General features: G+C 48.4%; 1 protein-coding gene across 2 annotated transcripts; it reads left to right on the top strand.

Annotated features, from left to right (window-relative positions):
- The first annotated feature begins 141 nt into the window (after positions 1-141).
- Positions 142-16,690, top strand: LOC118381224 (EH domain-containing protein 1-like). Of its 2 annotated transcripts, XM_035768180.1 has the most exons (7): positions 142-291; positions 616-1,048; positions 9,034-9,131; positions 12,123-12,364; positions 14,885-15,055; positions 15,303-15,467; positions 15,717-16,690. In XM_035768180.1, the coding sequence occupies exons 2-7, from the start codon at positions 660-662 to the stop codon at positions 16,254-16,256; spliced, it is 1,605 nt and encodes a 534-aa protein (XP_035624073.1). In that variant the 5' UTR covers positions 142-291; positions 616-659; the 3' UTR covers positions 16,257-16,690. The 2 variants fall into 2 exon arrangements, with proteins under 2 accessions (XP_035624073.1, XP_035624081.1); XM_035768188.1 differs by lacking the exon at positions 142-291 and having other exon boundaries at positions 508-1,048.
- The last annotated feature ends 3,639 nt before the right edge of the window (positions 16,691-20,329 follow it).

Below are 20,329 nucleotides of genomic sequence, written 5' to 3'. Positions count from 1 at the left end.
CAGACAGGGCATTATAGAGCTGAGTCCAACTTTTAAGGAATTGCGATAGTGAGGCCAAACCAGCAATGTGCTGCAGCTGTCATAAGACTGGGTAAAATGACGATGAGCCAATTGCCTGTTTCTTCATCCTCATTCCTCACTTTCATAATTTTGAGCGACGATAGGCCTACGTACTTCATTCATTCGGTGGGACTTTTATTTTGAAGTTCACATTCCACTTCCGCTTTCTGAGTGTCACACACACAAGTGTCAGCCAGCAGGTGAACGCGGTCACATAACTCTAAAGGACAGGTAAAAGTTATGTTTTCCTCATTTTAAAGGATAGTGTGTTTTTATTATTAAATGTTTAAGAGAAATTACGCTCTCGACTTCTATGAAAGATTGCCAATAGCCGGCTAGATACATTCATTCTCAAGTTACTAGAGAGGGATTGTGCTTGGTGCGTGATTGACTAGTAAGTACAAACTAGTTGGGGCGTGTTTGGCTAGTCGGGAGGGAGGGACAATCAACACTTCAAGACTCGCCTACTTTAGCCAACGTTACTCTACTACTGTGATCTATGATAAGAGTTGCACTAACAACTTAGCCACATCGCCATCTCTCTGCTGTTTTCAGATCCAAAGCGACACTGCTGTGTCAAACCAGCTCAACAGCCCACCATGTTCCGCACTAGGGATAAAAAAACGCCAGAACCGTTCCAGGATGTTTCGCAAGGTTTGAAGAAACTTTACCGGACTAAACTCTTTCCCCTGGAGGACAGCTACCAATTCCACGACTTCCATTCACCGGCGCTCGAGGATGCGGACTTCGACAACAAACCCATGGTTCTTTTGGTCGGTCAGTACTCGACCGGGAAAACTACATTTATTCGGCACCTGATGGAGCAAGACTTCCCCGGTATGAGGATCGGGCCCGAGCCGACAACAGACTCTTTCATAGCTGTGATGCACGGTGACCAGGACGGGATGATACCTGGCAACGCCTTGGTTGTCGACCCCAAAAAACCCTTCCGCAAACTCAACGCATTTGGTAACGCGTTCCTCAACAGGTAAATACTCATTCCAAGTTCCCACGCACTAGTAGGGGAGGGTATGCCTTTTGTAAAGTACAGTGTACAAAAAGGCTATACCTCATACGTAGGACTAATAGCCAGTAGCTCATTTCACAACATTGTTACTTGATTGTTGATCACCTGATCTGATGAAGTGTCAGGTGACAGTGTCATAATGTCATTGACAGTGACACCACTCCCAGCATTCCATATGATACCTCTGGCACAAGCCTCTCCATGTAGGGACTCTTTGAAATAAAATCTCTACTGTTGCATCATATTCCTCCAGTCAGTTAGCCCAAGATGTTTATACCTTCAATTCATCACCACAACAGATTGTAGCCTCTGTTGCAACTACTACAAACACCTGTTTGTTAACCCACCTGGAAAAGTCACCTTGCCAAGTAGACAACCTTTTATTTGAACAGTGTGTAACAGCACCTAGCCTAAACTAGATGAGTCACATCCTAGTCTGGCTACCCTGCAGCAGATTGATTTGGGTTCATGTCACTGTAAGGTAAATTAAACAAATATGAATGACTGTGTTTACAGTAGCCAGGCAACCCAGTGAGTTATGTCTTCCTCTTAGTTGAACGGACATCCCAGGGCAGGCTACAGCTGCCACATCAGTAGTAACAGCTGGCCAACTCCCACTGTGGCTTCTGCCTGCTATGAGACGAAGCCAAAGTGCAGTGCTGGTATGTTCTTTATGGTAGTGTGACAGCACAGTAAGTAAGAATCTAGGCTATAATAGTTGCAGGCAGCCTAATTCTGATATTTTGCCACTTAATTGGGCTCCCTGTCTAAACACAGCCGACTAGTCAATACTCATCTGGTCTTCTTGTGTGTTCAATGACTCATTACCGTGACAAATCAAAGTGATTCAGTGGTCCAGACTGCTCTATGGCACATTCTGACACCACAGTCAGTTGTTCTAGTCTGTTCTATATGGCATTATGACAACAATCAATGGGAGTTTGTCTGTCCTGGGGCTGGTACTCTCTGTTTTCCTTCAGACTTCAAACTAGGGCTGGGAATTGCCAGGGACCTTACAATAGGCATCGGCTAATGGGGATCCCAATCATATCCAATCTCTAAATAAACCAAATGATCACTACTGAGGTGCAATAGTATGTGTAGGCTATTATGATTCTCCCCATTTTCTACATGTATTAAGATTCGATGCTGTGATTTTATTGCGATTTAATGTTCCAAATGTATTACTCACCATGCGTCTGCTGCAGTGGGACAAGAGCCATGAGAAAACTGATCAGTAATGGAAATAAAAGTGCTGAAAACAAATTAGCTCCCTATTTAAAAAGAAGATGGAGAACAAACTATGAAGGAAAAATCCTGGCATTTTGGTGGAGGTACAGTACAGCCAACAAGTGCCAAAATTATATTGTCAAAAACAATACTATATGAAATATCGTCAAATATTATCCCGATGTGTCCCAAACTTTTTCTTTTCTTCCCCCATCACTACTTTAAACACAATCCCTCAAGGTTTGTTTATTGCAGTGTCCTTTATTGAAGTAGTCCTTCTTTCTAATGGATATCTCCTATCTGAGAGCTTGGCTGTCACCACAAGACACAGCACCTAAACAGATGGTTAGATAAACCTCGCCTTGTCTCTCTCTGCTACAGACTGACTGGACAGGTTTTAGAGGAAGTCATGTGCTCAACCTGGCAATAGGTCATTTCCTCAACCCCAGATTAGCTGTGGTGCTTCGCACACTGCCATATGCTGGTTCAAGACATGGGTCACCACTGATACTGGACTACACTGCTGCTCACTCCTGTTCTGGGGTACTACATTGCCCAGGATGCATCTGTAGAATTGATTTCTGTTGGCTCATAGCAGAGAAAGTCAATGAGGGTCAATTGATAATTAGCCTCGCTTAGAGGCTAATTGATGAGATGAACAAGGCGTCACAAGGCCCATTAGACAGGGCCGTTTCACAACCAGACTGATGACTATTGTAACCGAGGGAGCAGCACAGACACAGATGGTGAGATGATTATAGATCTATAACCATAGCGTTGGCCTTTAAATACCACAACCAGCCATCGGCCGCTCTCTCTCTCTCTCTGTGTGTTTGTGTGTGTGTCCACAATGGTTGTAGTAAGAGTCAGCGGGATGGGGTTCCGTTTTACTGAGCTCAGCCTGTTATTTCAGGACACTGACTGACTGCACATTACTGCATGGGGTCTTCCAGTAACATCTCAAAGGGAAATGTTAAGTACTTGGGCCTACTTGTCTTGCACACAATGTCCACCATGTCCTCAAGCCTCATAGTATTTCTTCACTTTGGGGAGTTGTGGGGCTGCCTGATGAAGGGTTCAGAGAGGGAGGGGGAAGAAGGTATGGGGGTTACTGTTTGAGTAGTGTCTGGTGGAGTGGGAGAGATTCTGAGGTTAGCACAGTTGTGCTGAGCTTTGTGTGAAAAATATTAGATAAACTGGAAGGCTTGGACTTTCAAATCCCATTCGTCAACAACGGGTGTAAGACTCCACAACGGGTGTAAGACTCCACAACGGGTGTAAGACTCCACAACGGGTGTAAGACTCCACGGGTGTAAGACGGGTGTAAGACTCCACAGACCACAACGGGTGTAAGACTCCACGGGTGTAAGACGGGTGTAAGACTCCACAACGGGTGTAAGACTCCACAACGGGTGTAAGACTCCACAACGGGTGTAAGACTCAACGGGTGTAAGACTCCACAACGGGTGTAAGACTCCACAACGGGTGTAAGACTCCACAACGGGTGTAAGACTCCACAACGGGTGTAAGACTCCACAACGGGTGTAAGACTCCACAACGGGTGTAAGACTCCACAACGGGTGTAAGACTCCACAACGGGTGTAAGACTCCACAACGGGTGTAAGACTCCACAACGGGTGTAAGACTCCACAACGGGTGTAAGACTCCACAACGGGTGTAAGACTCCACAACGGGTGTAAGACTCCACAACGGGTGTAAGACTCCACAACGGGTGTAAGACTCCACAACGGGTGTAAGACTCCACAACGGGTGTAAGACTCCACAACGGGTGTAAGACTCCACAACGGGTGTAAGACTCCACAACGGGTGTAAGACTCCAACGGGTGTAAGACAACGGGTGTAAGACTCCACAACGGGTGTAAGACTCCACAACGGGTGTAAGACTCCACGGGTGTAAGACGGGTGTAAGACTCCACAACGGGTGTAAGACGGGTGTAAGACTCCACAACGGGTGTAAGACTCCACAACGGGTGTAAGACTCCACAACGGGTGTAAGACTCCACAACGGGTGTAAGACTCCACAACGGGTGTAAGACTCCACAACGGGTGTAAGACTCCGGGTGTAAGACGGGTGTAAGACTCCACAACGGGTGTAAGACTCCACAACGGGTGTAAGACTCACAACGGGTGTAAGACTCCACAACGGGTGTAAGACTCCACAACGGGTGTAAGACTCCACAACGGGTGTAAGACTCCACAACGGGTGTAAGACTCCACAACGGGTGTAAGACTCCACAACGGGTGTAGACTCCACAACGGGTGTAGACTCCACAACGGGTGTAGACTCCACAACGGGTGTAGACTCCACAACGGGTGTAGACTCCACAACGGGTGTAGACTCCACAACGGGTGTAGACTCCACAACGGGTGTAGACTGACGGTGAAATGCTTACTTGCAGGCCCTTCCCAACAACGCAGAGAGAAACATTGAAAAATAATAGAAAGATAATAACACAAGGAACAAATACACAGTGAGTGATGATATGTACATGTAGATGGGGGTAAAGGGACTAGGCCACAGGATCGATAAACAGTAGTAGCAGCAGCGTATGTGATGAGTTAAACAATTTAGTGTGTTTGGGGGGGTATTGCAGATAGTCTGGGTGGCTATTTGGTTAACTATTTAGAAATCTTATGGCTGTTCAGGGTCCTGTTGGGAGTCATGTTGGTTCCAGACTTGGTCTATGACTTGATGTAGAACTTTTTGAGGATCTGAGGGCCCATGACAAATCTTTTCAGTCTCCTGAGGGGGAAGAGGACCACCCATACGTAGAATGTATGCACACATGACTGTAAGTCGCTTTGGATAAAAGCGTCAGCTAAATGGCATATATTTATTATTATTATATTAAGAGGTGTTGTGCCTTCTCAATGACTGTGTTGGTGTGTGTGTGTGTGGACCATGTTAATTCCTTAGTGATGTGGACCCTGTAGTCCACGATCAGCTCCTTTGTCTTGCTGACATTGAGGGAAGGATTGTTGTCCTGGCACCACACTGCCAGTTCACTGACCTCCCGCGGCTGGTTTTCCCTCTGTAATCTGTGATAGTTTGCAAGCCCAGCCATATCCGACTAGCGTCAGAGCCAGCGTCGTAGGAGTCAATCTTAGTCCTTCCTGTATTGACGCTTTGCCTGTTTGATTCCTCGTCCTAGTCGTAGCAGGATTTCTTATAAGCGTCAGGATTAGTGTTCTCCACACCTTGTAAGCGGCAGCTCCAGACTTTAGCTCAGTGCAGATGTAGCCTGTAACCAATAGCTTCTGGTTGGGATATGTAATATTCCTTTTGTGATATGATACTCCTCTAGAACAGGAATTTTCACACCACTATTTATTTTACTTCTTGTTTGACCTTAAATTTCCTCTCCTCCTTCTGGGGGAGCGGAGTTCTGGGGGAGTGGTGGGGCAGCGGAGCGGTGGGGCAGTGGAGTTCTGGGGGAGCGGTGGGGCAGCGGCGTTCTGGGGGAGCGGTGGGGCAGCGGAGTTCTGGGGCAGCGGAGTTCTGGGGGAGCGGTGGGGCAGCGGAGTTCTGGGGGAGCGGTGGGGCAGCGGAGTTCTGGGGAGCGGAGTTCTGGGGGAGCGGTCGAGCAGCGGAGTTCTGGGGCAGCGGAGTTCTGGGGGAGCGGTCGGGCAGCGGAGTTCTGGGGCAGCGGAGTTCTGGGGCAGCGGAGTTCTGGGGCAGCGGAGTTCTGGGGGAGCGGTCGGGCAGCGGAGTTCTGGGGCAGCGGAGTTCTGGGGCAGCGGAGTTCTGGGGGAGCGGAGTTCTGGGGCAGCGGAGTTCTGGGGGAGCGGTGGGGCAGCGGAGTTCTGGGGCAGCGGAGTTCTGGGGCAGCGGAGTTCTGGGGAGCGGTCGGGCAGCGGAGTTCTGGGGCAGCGGAGTTCTGGGGCAGCGGAGTTCTGGGGGAGCGGAGTTCTGGGGGAGCGGAGTTCTGGGGAGCGGTGGGGCAGCGGAGTTCTGGGGCAGCGGAGTTCTGGGGAGCGGTGGGGCAGCGGAGTTCTGGGGGAGCGGTGGGGCAGCGGAGTTCTGGGGCAGCGGAGTTCTGGGGAGCGGTGGGGCAGCGGAGTTCTGGGGCAGCGGAGTTCTGGGGAGCGGTGGGGCAGCGGAGTTCTGGGGCAGCGGAGTTCTGGGGGAGCGGTGGGGCAGCGGAGTTCTGGGGCAGCGGAGTTCTGGGGCAGCGGAGTTCTGGGGGAGCGGTGGGGCAGCGGAGTTCTGGGGCAGCGGAGTTCTGGGGGAGCGGTGGGGCAGCGGAGTTCTGGGGCAGCGGAGTTCTGGGGGAGCGGAGTTCTGGGGCAGCGGAGTTCTGGGGGAGCGGTGGGGCAGCGGAGTTCTGGGGCAGCGGAGTTCTGGGGAGCGGTGGGGCAGCGGAGTTCTGGGGCAGCGGAGTTCTGGGGGAGCGGAGTTCTGGGGGAGCGGAGTTCTGGGGCAGCGGAGTTCTGGGGGAGCGGTGGGGCAGCGGAGTTCTGGGGCAGCGGAGTTCTGGGGCAGCGGAGTTCTGGGGAGCGGTGGGGCAGCGGAGTTCTGGGGCAGCGGAGTTCTGGGGGAGCGGAGTTCTGGGGCAGCGGAGTTCTGGGGGAGCGGTGGGGCAGCGGAGTTCTGGGGCAGCGGAGTTCTGGGGGAGCGGTGGGGCAGCGGAGTTCTGGGGCAGCGGAGTTCTGGGGGAGCGGTGGGGCAGCGGAGTTCTGGGGGAGCGGTGGGGCAGCGGAGTTCTGGGGGAGCGGAGTTCTGGGGGAGCGGTCGGGCAGCGGAGTTCTGGGGCAGCGGAGTTCTGGGGGAGCGGTCGGGCAGCGGAGTTCTGGGGCAGCGGAGTTCTGGGGCAGCGGAGTTCTGGGGCAGCGGAGTTCTGGGGCAGCGGAGTTCTGGGGGAGCGGTCGGGCAGCGGAGTTCTGGGGCAGCGGAGTTCTGGGGCAGCGGAGTTCTGGGGGAGCAGAGTTCTGGGGCAGCGGAGTTCTGGGGCAGCGGAGTTCTGGGGCAGCGGAGTTCTGGGGGAGCGGTGGGGCAGCGGAGTTCTGGGGGAGCGGTGGGGCAGCGGAGTTCTGGGGCAGCGGAGTTCTGGGGGAGCGGTGGGGCAGCGGAGTTCTGGGGCAGCGGAGTTCTGGGGGAGCGGTGGGGCAGCGGAGTTCTGGGGCAGCGGAGTTCTGGGGGAGCGGTGGGGCAGCGGAGTTCTGGGGCAGCGGAGTTCTGGGGGAGCGGTGGGGCAGCGGAGTTCTGGGGCAGCGGAGTTCTGGGGCAGCGGAGTTCTGGGGCAGCGGAGTTCTGGGGCAGCGGAGTTCTGGGGGAGCGGTGGGGCAGCGGAGTTCTGGGGCAGCGGAGTTCTGGGGGAGCGGAGTTCTGGGGCAGCGGAGTTCTGGGGAGCGGTGGGGCAGCGGAGTTCTGGGGCAGCGGAGTTCTGGGGAGCGGTGGGGCAGCGGAGTTCTGGGGCAGCGGAGTTCTGGGGGAGCGGAGTTCTGGGGGAGCGGAGTTCTGGGGGAGCGGTGGGGCAGCGGAGTTCTGGGGCAGCGGAGTTCTGGGGCAGCGGAGTTCTGGGGAGCGGTGGGGCAGCGGAGGTCTGGGGCAGCGGAGTTCTGGGGCAGCGGAGTTCTGGGGGAGCGGTGGGGCAGCGGAGTTCTGGGGCAGCGGAGTTCTGGGGCAGCGGAGTTCTGGGGCAGCGGAGTTCTGGGGGAGCGGTGGGGCAGCGGAGTTCTGGGGCAGCGGAGTTCTGGGGGAGCGGAGTTCTGGGGCAGCGGAGTTCTGGGGAGCGGTGGGGCAGCGGAGTTCTGGGGCAGCGGAGTTCTGGGGGAGCGGTGGGGCAGCGGAGTTCTGGGGCAGCGGAGTTCTGGGGGAGCGGAGTTCTGGGGAGCGGAGTTCTGGGGGAGCGGAGTTCTGGGGCAGCGGAGTTCTGGGGGAGCGGTGGGGCAGCGGAGTTCTGGGGCAGCGGAGTTCTGGGGCAGCGGAGTTCTGGGGCAGCGGAGTTCTGGGGCAGCGGAGTTCTGGGGCAGCGGAGTTCTGGGGGAGCAGAGTTCTGGGGCAGCGGAGTTCTGGGGGAGCGGTGGGGCAGCGGAGTTCTGGGGGAGCAGAGTTCTGGGGCAGCGGAGTTCTGGGGGAGCGGTGGGGCAGCGGAGTTCTGGGGCAGCGGAGTTCTGGGGGAGCAGAGTTCTGGGGCAGCGGAGTTCTGGGGCAGCGGAGTTCTGGGGGAGCGGAGTTCTGGGGGAGCGGAGTTCTGGGATGAGAAGGAAAATAAGTGGTTAAACGTAACAGTCTTTGTTCCTGCTTGAGGAAACTGCAGTCTTCTGTTTGACTGACCTAGCCCTCTCTCTCCAGATACAAAACATGTTGTTTTCTCTGTGTGTGTCATGATTTGCTCCCAATTATATACTTACCCACTTGAAGTTTTAGGCTGAGGGACATTATGTTTGGGCTGACTAATGCACAACTATAATATGATGGATTGTTTAGGCTTGCCAGTGAGTCAAGGTTATTCATAAGTTAGTTATTCTATGGACAATTTAATAAATTATGCAGAATTTAACTCACAAACTTGTTTTTGTATTTTGTTTTGTTCCACTTCTAGGCAAACCATTCAATTCCCATTTCTAGCCGTGACAAGTTGACTGTAAGCAGTTTAGACGTAGATTAATGCCTGTCTTTGTTTCAACATCCCTTTCTCTCTCTCTTTATATCTACCTCTTTCACTTCCACCCTCCACTCCATCTCCTTGCAGATTTACGTGTGCTCAGATGTCCAACCCGGTCCTGGAGAGCATCAGTATCATCGATACCCCTGGAATCCTGTCGGGAGAGAAACAGAGGATAAGCAGAGGTCAGCCTCACACCCACGCAAAAACACTTGCTTTTTTATGTTTTTTTCCACAGTTCTCTATAAAGGTGTCAACCACTAAGTGGGTCAGAGGTAACACAGGCAATTTAAACCTCACCTAAGATGAGAGAATAGTATGCAAGACTTCTCTTTTCTGTTAAGAGAAGTATAACTAATGCAACTGACTCTTATGACATTTGGGGTCCTAGGAAGGGAAGCTGACTAGAACTGAGATGACTGTGAGTTTCGCCACAATCCCTATGTTGCACATTTTCTGATAATGTTCAGCCAATATCTTATTGGCTCATTCTGCTAATACTATTTGGTCATATAATTTCTTATTGGGTCATTTTTTCCCCACACTTCAAGTGAAAGGTTGAGAGATCAAATTGTATTTGTCACATCATGCTTCATAAGCAACAAGTGTAGCCTAACAGTGAGTTGCAGAGTTGAATGCTTAGTGTGTATGTATGTATGTGTGTGTGTGTGTGTGTGTGTGTGTGTGTGTGTGTGTGTGTGTGTGTGTGTGTGTGTAAAAACATTTTTTTAAGAAATAGTGACACCAGAAGTAAATACACAGTGAATAACAAGTAAAAACTAACATGGCTATATACAAGGAGTACCAGGTACATATGGGCAGTGTTAAAGTGAATAGGCAACAGGATCAATGATAGACAGCAGAAGTGTATTTGGTGTCTGTGGGGCGTCAGTATGCATGTGTGCCCATGTTATGTGTATGTGTCATAAGAATGTGTGGGTTAAAAAAAAGAAGTAAATGCAGGTACTCCGATTAGCTATTTAGCAGTCTTATGGCTTGGGTGTAGAAGCTGTTCATGTTTCTGTTGGTTCCAGACATGAACAGAATCTACCCCCAAGCAAAAAGACTGCTAAACAAGACTGCTAGAGAGCTGGGCAGAGATCCCAAGAGAGTAGAGACAAGGAAAGAAGGGACAACATGGAGAAGTATGAGAGATAAACATAGCTAAGAGCTATGAGATGAGGGGAAAGTATGAGAGATTAACATAGCTAAGAGCTATGAGATGAGGGGAAAGTATGAGAGATTCACATAGCTAAGAGCTATGAGATGAGGGGAAAGTATGAGAGATTAACATAGCTAAGAGCTATGAGATGAGGGGAAAGTATGAGAGAAAGATAGCTAAGAGCTATGAGATGAGGGGAAAGTATGAGAGAGAGAAACATGGCTAAGAGCTATGAGAGGAGGAGCAGAGGGAATGTATGAGAGATACATAGCTAAGAGCTATGAGAAGAGGAGCAGAGGGAATGTATGAGAGATTAAGAGCTATGAGAGGAGGAGCAGAGGGAATGTATGAGAGATACATAGCTAAGAGCTATGAGAAGAGGAGCAGAGGGAATGTATGAGATTAAGAGCTATGAGAGGAGGAGCAGAGGGAATGTATGAGAGATGCATAGCTAAGAGCTATGAGAGGAGGAGCAGAGGGAACGTATGAGAGATACATAGCTAAGAGAAGAGGAGCAGAGGGAACGTATGAGAGATACATAGCTAAGAGCTATGAGAGGAGGAGCAGAGGGAACGTATGAGAGATACATAGCTAAGAGAAGAGGAGCAGAGGGAACGTATGAGAGATACATAGCTAAGAGCTATGAGAGGAGGAGCAGAGGGAACGTATGAGAGATACATAGCTAAGAGCTATGAGAGGAGGAGCAGAGGGAACGTATGAGAGATACATAGCTAAGAGAAGAGGAGCAGAGGGAACGTATGAGAGATGCATAGCTAAGAGAAGAGGAGCAGAGGGAACGTATGAGAGATACATAGCTAAGAGCTATGAGAAGAGGAGCAGAGGGAAAGTGTGTGTAAATGCATACGTCTATGTGTGTCAAGATGACCCTATTTAGCCTTAGGGGGTGAAATGCTGTACTTCAATACCACATACATACCTCAGACCACTATCATCACACCACACACACACACACACACACACACACACACACACACACACACACACACACACACACACACACACACACACACACACGCGCACACGCACACGCACACACACACGACTGTATTGTTCATCGGGGGTATGACAGTGCCTGGGGCTGGTGTTGTGTGTGTTAGAAGCAACAGTTGTTGGTAGACTGGAGAGCGTGGTGCAGTAGACATTGTGTGGAGACAGTTGTTTCAAACTCCATTTGATGGAAGAATGTCCTCTAAATCCCACAGGCCTCTGACCTTCAGATTCCCCCATCTCTCTCCGTCTCCCCCATCTCTCTCGCTCTCCTGTTTTGATATGCTAGTGTTATGATTTCCCTTTCTCCTCTCTGTCTGTGATTCTGTCTCTTTCACTCACTTTCTCTTGCTCGCATTTGTTCTCTCCCACTCACTCTTTCCACTGCCCCTCCCACCCCCCTGACACACACATGCACAAAGCCTACCCCTGGAATGCGTGTGCAGCAGATCTGGTGCTGATTGTGTGGCCAGCTGCGTAGATTAGCTTTTTAGACTGACTGCCTGCATTCTTTTCCGATCAGATGACGGCACTAATCAAAACCATAATTCCCCCCTCTATTTCTCTTCCTTTGTATTTTTAAAGAGCCTCTGCTCGCTGCGCCAGAACTCCCCAGGCTTCTGTTCAGAAAAGGAAAAGCCTCTCTGTTCCTATTGCTTTTCAGACTCCTCTGTTTCGTGTTGTTTTTTAAATAGGCTAAAGAGGATGGCACTGAACACGTTTGAATATTTGGACAGAATCAGAGATGTTTTGAAATATGCTGCATAGGTTCTATACTTTCAGTATGTCCATCAGTAGTGTTGTCCATTATAGGGTCATGTTAGCCACAATACACCACAACCCACACAATCAAAACCCAATATCCACTTTTCCTATCCACTTTTCCTTCATTTTGTCATCATCTTTCTCCCCACAATCTCATTTGGGGTTCCTCCTCAACATAAGTCTTGCTGATAGACAGTCCAGACTGTGTGACTCCAGCATAACCCGCCTTGCCGCTCTACAGGGTATGACTTTGCAGCAGTACTGGAGTGGTTTGCGGAGCGTGTGGACCGCATCATCCTCCTGTTTGACGCCCACAAGCTGGACATCTCAGACGAGTTCTCTGAGGTGATCCGCGCCCTGAAGAACCACGAGGACAAGATGCGCGTGGTGCTGAACAAGGCTGACCAGATCAACACGCAGCAGCTGATGAGGGTCTACGGTGCCCTCATGTGGTCGCTGGGGAAGATCATCAACACCCCCGAGGTGACTTATTATTTGTTTTATTTCAACAAAGATGTGCCTGAAATCGCAACCTATTCCCTATATAGTTCACTACTTTCCCACAATCAAAAGTAACTATATTGGGAGTAGGGTGCCATATCAGACGCAGACATTTTTAAATACATATAGAGTTGCCTTAGCTGTCGGATGACAACAAAACAAAACATTTAAGGATGAAAGAAACAGTAAAGTCTAACAACTTCTTTCCATTGTGTTCTCTCTGGGGTCACCCACACAAAGGTGTGCTAAATGGCATATACACTACTGTTCAAAAGTTTAGGGCCCCAATGGACAATCTTTTTATTCTGAGATATGGCTTTTTCTTTGCAACTCTGCCTAGAAGGCCAGCTTTCTGGAGTCGCCTCTTCACTGTTGACGTTGAGATTGGTACTACTGCGGGTACTATTAAAGGAAGCTGGCAGTTGAGGATTTGTGAGGCATCTGTTTCTTAAACTAGACAATCTAATGTACTTGTCCTCTTGCTCAGTTGTGCACCGGGGCCTCCCACTCCTCTTTCTATTCTGGTTAGGGCCAGTTTGTTCTGTGAAGGGAGTAGTACACAGCGTTGTATGAGCTCTTCAGTTTCTTCTAAATTTCTTGCATGGAATAGCCTTAATTTCTCAGAACAAGAATAGACTGACGAGTTTCAGAAGAAAGTCACAAATGCTGATGGTCCAGATACTCAACTAGTCTAAAGAAGGCCAGTTTTATTGCTTCTTCAATTAGCACAACAGTTTTCAGCTGTGCTAATATAATTGCAAAAAGGTTTTCAAATGATCAATTAGCTGTTTTTAAAATGATAAACTTGGATTAACTAACACTACGTGCCACTGGAACACAGGAGTGATGGTTGCTGATAATGGGTCTCTGTATGCCTATGTAGATATTCCATAAAAAATCTGCCATTTCCAGCTACAATAGTCATTTACAACAATGTCTACATTGTATTTCTGATCAATTTGATGTTATTTTACTGGACAAATGTGCTTTTCTTTCAAAAACAAGGACATTTCTAAGTGACCCCAACATTTGAACGTGTGTGTGTACAGAAACGTCTCTTTTTCAGGACCCTGTTTTCCAAAGATAATTAATAAAAATACAAATAACTTCACAGATCTTCATTGTAAATGTTTTAAACACTGTTTCCCATGCTTGTTCAATGAACCATAAACAATTAATGAACATGCACCTGTGGAACGGTCGTTAAGACACTAACATTTTACAGACGGTAGACAATTAAGGTCACAGTTATGAGAACTTAGGACACTAAAGAGGCCTTTCTACTGACTCTGGAAAAACACAAAAAGAAAGATGCCCAGGGTCCCTGCTCATCTGTGTGAACGTACCTTAGGCATGCTGCAAGGAAGCATGAGGACTGCAGATGTGGCCAGGGCAATAAATTGCAATGTCCGTACTGTGAGACGCCTAAGACAGCGCTACAGGGAGACAGGACGGACAGTTGATCGTCCTCGCAGTGGCAGGCCACGTGTAACGACACCTGCACAGGATCTGTACATCCGAACATCACACCTACCAGAACCAGGAATGCACAATCCCTCCATCAGTGCTCTGACTGTCCGCAATAGGCTGAGAGAGGCTGGACTGAGGGCTTGTAGGCCTGTTGTAAGGCAGGTCCTCACCAGACATCACCGGCAACAACGTCGCCTATGGGCACAAACCCACCCTCGCTGGACCAGACAGGACTGACAAAAAGTGCTCTTCACTGACGAGTCGGATGTTTTGTCTCACCAGGGGTGATGGTCGGATTCGCGTTTATTGTCCAAGGAATGAGCGTTACACCGAGGCCTGTACTCTGGAGCCGGATCGATTTGGAGGTGGAGGGTCCGTCATGGTCTGGGGCGGTGTGTCACAACATCATTAGACTGAGCTTGTTGTCATTGCAGGCAATCTCAATGCTGTGCGTTACAGGGAAGACATTCTCCTCCCTAATGTGGTACCCTTCCTGCAGGCTAATCCTGACATGACCCTCCAGCATGACAATGCCACCAGCCATACTGCTCATTCTGTGCATGATTTCCTGCAAGATAGAAATATCAGTGTTCTGCCATGGCCAGTGAAGAGCCCGGATCTCAATCCCATTGAGCACATCTGGGACCTGTTGGATCGGAGGGTGAGGGCCACCCCCCAGAAATGTCCAGGAACTTGCAGGTGCCTTGGTGGAAGAGTGGGGGTAACATCTCACAGCAGGAACTGGCAAATATGGTGCAGTCCATGAGGAGGAGATGCACTGCAGTACTTAATGCAGCTGGTGGCCACACCAGATAATGACTGTTACTTTATATTTTGATCCCCCCTTTGTTCAGGGACACATTATTCAATTTATATTAGTCACATGTCTGTGGAACTTGTTCAGTTTGTCTGTTGAATCTTGTTATGTTCATACAAATATTTACACATGTCAAGTTTGCTGAAAATAAACACAGTTGACAGTGAGAGGCCATTTCCTTTTTTTGCTGAGTGTGTGTGTATTGTGGTCCTCAGGTGGTGAGGGTGTACATCGGGTCGTTCTGGGCCCAGCCTCTCCTGATCCCTGACAACAGGAAGCTGTTTGAGGCTGAGGAACAGGACTTGTTCCAGGACATCCAGGGGCTTCCCCGGAATGCAGCGATACGGAAACTCAATGACCTCATCAAGAGGGCACGGCTGGCTAAGGTGAGACTGGATGGGGGAGGATTCCCAGATGGGTGTAGGGAAGGTGTGATGGAATATCCAAGAGGGCACTTTAGCAGAGAGGAGCAGAGTTAAAGTTAGTAGTATTTTGTTGTGGGTCAACCGGTAGTTTCTAAAGGATGTTTGAACCCTTGTCCATGCCTACATCTTTAGGTTTATTATGGCAGAATATCAGTCTGGGTCAATAGCTTGTTTCTAAAGGTTGTGTGACCTTTGAACCCTTGTCCAGGTCCATGCCTACATCATCAGCTCTCTGAAGAAGGAGATGCCCAGTGTGTTTGGGAAGGAGAACAAGAAGAAGGAGCTGATCGCCAACCTGGGAGAGACGTACCTGAAGATAGAGAGGGAACATCAGATCTCCCCTGGAGACTTCCCTAAACTCAAGAAGATGCAGGTGAAATGGAGCCTCTGAATCCATATCTAGTTTAGCCTTTGTTTCCTCAGAGAAAAGTTAATGGTATAGTTTCCGTACACACATCCACACCAGAGGTTAATGAATGTGACTCTACAAACTGAAGTGTTATCCTGTCCTCCATATTATGTTGTTAAACAAATGAAGACCATCCAATGATGAACACATTCTTTATTAATGACATCAGACCTTTAACATAGTGTACATCTCCCCTCTCCTTCATCTCTGTAGGAGCTCCTGGCTGGCCACGACTTCTCTAAGTTCTCTACCATGAAGCCCAAGCTGCTAGAGGCTGTGGAGGACATGTTGGCCAATGACATCGCCCGCCTCATGACCCTGGTCCGCCAGGAGGAAGCCGCCATGCCCAGCCAGGCTGTCCACGGAGGCGCCTTCGAGGGCACCATGTCCGGCCCCTTCGGCCACGGCTACGGAGAGGGAGCCGGGGAAGGCATCGACGAGCTGGAGTGGGTGGTGGGCAGGGACAAACCCTCATACGATGAGATTTTCTACACACTGTCGCCGATCAATGGTAAAGTGTCAGGCGCGGCAGCCAAGAAGGAGATGGTGAAGTCCAAGCTGCCCAACACGGTCCTGGGCAAGATCTGGAAGCTGGCTGACGTGGATAAGGATGGTTACCTGGACGACGAGGAGTTTGCGTTGGCCAATCACCTGATCAAGGTGAAGCTGGAGGGGCATGAGCTGCCGGGGAAGCTTCCGGAACACCTAGTGCCACCTTCTAAACGCCACCAGGAGATTGATATGGGAGAGTGATATGGGACTGGGAGGAAGGGGGGAAACCACAATCTAATGAGCCAGGGACAGACTGGGGAGGGCTGGGTTAAGGAGGGGTTGTTTTGAGGCATGGGGGAAAATGTTTCTGAAGATTAGCTGAGGGATGGTTGGGCGGGTGGAGAGTTGGTACTTATGAATGGACATTAACGGAACGAAATGGGTTGATTGCTGCATGAGGGAATGGGATGGGGAAACTTGCTAAATAAATGTTTTGCAAATATATCAGATTCAAAAAATATACTGTCCATATGTTGATCCAAAGAGACATAATTAACATCCTTTTTGAAGAAAAAACAATTCTAAATTAGAATATTTTATCTATATTTTTGTATTTCCCGTCTGTTTACTATGGGATGCATTCAAATGCTTCCATTTGATTATTTTCTCAGATGAATTAAAAGGAAATATTTATCCCAAGAAGGTAGTCTAGTATTTACTATGTTGGAAAACTTTTACATACTGGCCGCGTTGCAATTTACACATTCAATCATTTCATCCAAACTGCTTGCGAGCATCTGCGTAGCCAGGCGCTAAAATTTAACATGGTTCTATGTTAGACACTTGACACGCTGAAAGTCCCGCTTCTCCCATCTACTCATTGGTTTTTAGGAGCATATACCCACGTGGGTGATTGAAAGATGAAGTCCACACTCCAGTCCTGTTGGTTGCAGTAATGCACCTTAAAGTTGGTTGCCAACCGCAATATAAAATCCACAGAAGACTGAACAAGGAGAGATTATTAGAAACTAACTAGGTTTCCCCTTTTATCTGTGGATTAATTGTCGGAGTTGAGAACACACAATTTTGTGTCAGAGTTTTGATATTTCAACCGGCGTGTCCTGGTCGCATCTGGTGGGGATTAGACCAACTCAACGTACGCACGGTTATACATGTGCAGCCGGTTTGGTCATTGTGTTATTTAGAAATGTCAAACTGTATTGAATTGAATACATAAGTGCCCCCTGTAGGTGAGAACTGGTCACAGTCTGCTGGGCTGGAAGCAAACACCTGATGACAGGACTCGGCTTATCTATCTGCTTGTAAAATATGTTTTGAACAAGGGTGGAGAGATACAGCTGTCGGCCTATTGATCAAGTGAAGATACTGACAGAGTGTGAGAGAGAAGGAAGTGATTATGAGATTCTGGAACACTTTCACAGTGAACATGTGGAGATCATTTACAATGCTGGAAGGACAGTTGAAAAAGTTCCAGAACGTTAACACAAGTCATAAACGGACAGAGACATACATTTTTAGTTGAAAGTTGAAACCATCGAAGCTTTCAAAAACAAGTTTTAAACAACTAGACTGGTTTCACCACAACCTGTTTTGCACCATTTGAAATGCTCTTATTTCCATATTTGATTCAAACAGAGTACAAGAGTAACCATATGTTTACACTCAACCGATTTACTTGATTGATTGCAATTGACAATGTTGACTTTTTCCACAACTCACATACCATCACTATGACATGCCCCCCCCCACCCAACCCTGCCTAGTTGTTTTGCACACAATGCCTTGTCTCTATGGTAATCATAGATATTTTTCACTCAAACGACATCTACCTCGTAGAGAATGGTCCAGGGACAGGAATGTGAGTTATGCAGAGGCACCCTGGTCTTCTGTGTGTTGGCATTCTCACTGTATAACAGGCTCATCTGCTGTTTGAATGCAGCATGTGGGTTGTTTTACATCTGTAGAAGCAGTTGTCTGTTCACACCTTGAAGCTTGTTTTTGTGCTTTGTGTTGCACCTTTTACTATTTGAACTTGATGCCCACTACATACAATGAAGGTTATACCTACTGTAGCTGTTTTATTCTTTATGTTTCCTTTGTGTCTCTGTGACAGCAAAACAACATTCTGCATCTTTCTCTCCTTTAGAACTACGCAAATGTATTGGCATCAAACACATAGAAACCATTCCATCCATTCCTCTCCAGCCATTACCATGGGCCCATCCTCCAATTAATGTGCAACCAACCTCCTGTGACACAGACACACGTTTTGCCTCATGTCAAACGCTCACCTATGGGCCCAGCATGAAACTCCGACTGTGTGATACTCTGTCACGCTCTGACCCTGTTCCACATGATCCCCATACTCTGTCATGCTCTGACCCAGTTCCACATGATCCCCATACTCTGTCATGCTCTGACCCAGTTCCACATGATCCCCATACTCTGTCATGCTCTGACCCAGTTCCACATGATCCCCATACTCTGTCATGCTCTGACCCAGTTCCACATGATCCCCATACTCTGTCATGTTCTGACCCAGTTCCACATGTTCCCCACAACATGTCTTAGTGTGACTGGTTTAAGACCAGTTTACCCCGTTTTGATTGGGACCATAGCCATCTCTTGTGTCTTTAGTTATAATACTATATACAATACATCTGTTACTGTTATTCTGACAGAGTATTCACTGCCCTGGAAATGATATACAGTGGGGCAAAAAAGTATTTAGTCAGCCACCAATTGTGCAAGTTCTCCCACTTAAAGATGAGGCCTGTAATTGTCATCATAGGTACACTTCAACTATGACAGACAAAATGAGAAAATCAAATCCAGGAAATCACATTATAGGATTTTTTATGAATTTATTTGCAAATTATGGTGGAAAATAAGTATCTGGTCACCTACAAACAAGCAAGATTTCTGGCTCTCACAGACCTGTTACTTCTTTAAGAGGCTCCTCTGTCCTCCACTCGTTACCTGTATTAATGGCACCTGTTTGAACTTGTTATCAGTATAAAATACACCTGTCCACAACCTCAAACAGTCACACTCCAAACTCCACTATGGCCAAGACCAAAGAGCTGTCAAAGGACACCAGAAACAAAATTGTAGACCTGCACCAGGCTGGGAAGACTGAATCTGCAATAGGTAAGCAGCTTGGTTTGAAGAAATAAACTGTGGGAGCAATTATTAGGAAATGGAAGACATACAAGACCACTGATAATTTCCGTCGATCTGGGGCTCCACGCAAGATCTCACCCCGTGGGGTCAAAATGATCACAAGAACGGTGAGCAAAAATCCCAGAACCACGCGGGGAATAGTGAATGACCTGCAGAAAGCTGGGACCAACACACTACGCCGCCAGGGATTGAAATCCTGCAGTGCCAGACGTGTCCTCTTGCTTAAGCCAGTACATGTCCAGGCCCATCTGAAGTTTGCTAGAGAACATTTGGATGATCCAGAAGAAGATTGGGAGAATGTCATATGGTCAGATGAAACCAAAATATTACTTTTTAACTCAACTCGTTGTGTTTGGAGGACAAAGAATGCTGAGTTGCATCCAAAGAACACCATACCTACTGTGAAACATAGGGGTGGAAACATGCTTTGGGGCTGTTTTTCTACAATGGGACCAGGACGACTGATCCGTGTAAAGGAAAGAATGAATGGGGCCATGTATCATGAGATTTTGAGTGAAAACCTCCTTCCATCAATAAGGGCATTGAAGGTGAAACGTGGCTGGGTCTTTCAGCATGACAATGATCCCAAACACCGCGCACGGGCAATGAAGGAGTGGCTTCGTAAGAAGCATTTCAAGGGCCTGGAGTGGCCTAGCCAGTCTCCAGATCTCAACCCCATAGAAAATCTTTGGAGGGAGTTGGAAGTCCGTGTTGCCCAGCAACAGCCCCAAAACATCACTGCTCTTGAGGAGATCTGCATGGAGGAATGGGCCAAAATACCAGCAACAGTGTGTAAAAACTTTGTGAAGACTTACAGAAAACGTTTGACCGCTGTCATTGCCAACAAAGGCTATATAACAAAGTATTGAGATAAACTTTTGTTATTGATCAAATACTTATTTTCCACCATAATTTGCAAATAAATTCATTAGAAATCGTACAATGTGATTTTCTGGATATTTCTTTTCTTATTTTGTCTGTCATAGTTGAAGTGTACCTATGATGAAAATTACAGGCCTCTCTCATCTATTTAAGTGGGAGAACTTGCACAATTGGTGGCTGACTAAATACTTTTTTGCCCCACTGTAGTTCCTGTTGTGAGTAATGGATATGGATGAGATACTGTTCCA

Source organism: Oncorhynchus keta, chromosome 4, assembly GCF_023373465.1.
Source record: "Oncorhynchus keta strain PuntledgeMale-10-30-2019 chromosome 4, Oket_V2, whole genome shotgun sequence".
NCBI lineage: Eukaryota > Metazoa > Chordata > Actinopteri > Salmoniformes > Salmonidae > Oncorhynchus > Oncorhynchus keta.
The sequence above is the reverse complement of the archived record's forward strand: the minus strand, read 5'-3'. Positions and strand labels throughout refer to the sequence as shown.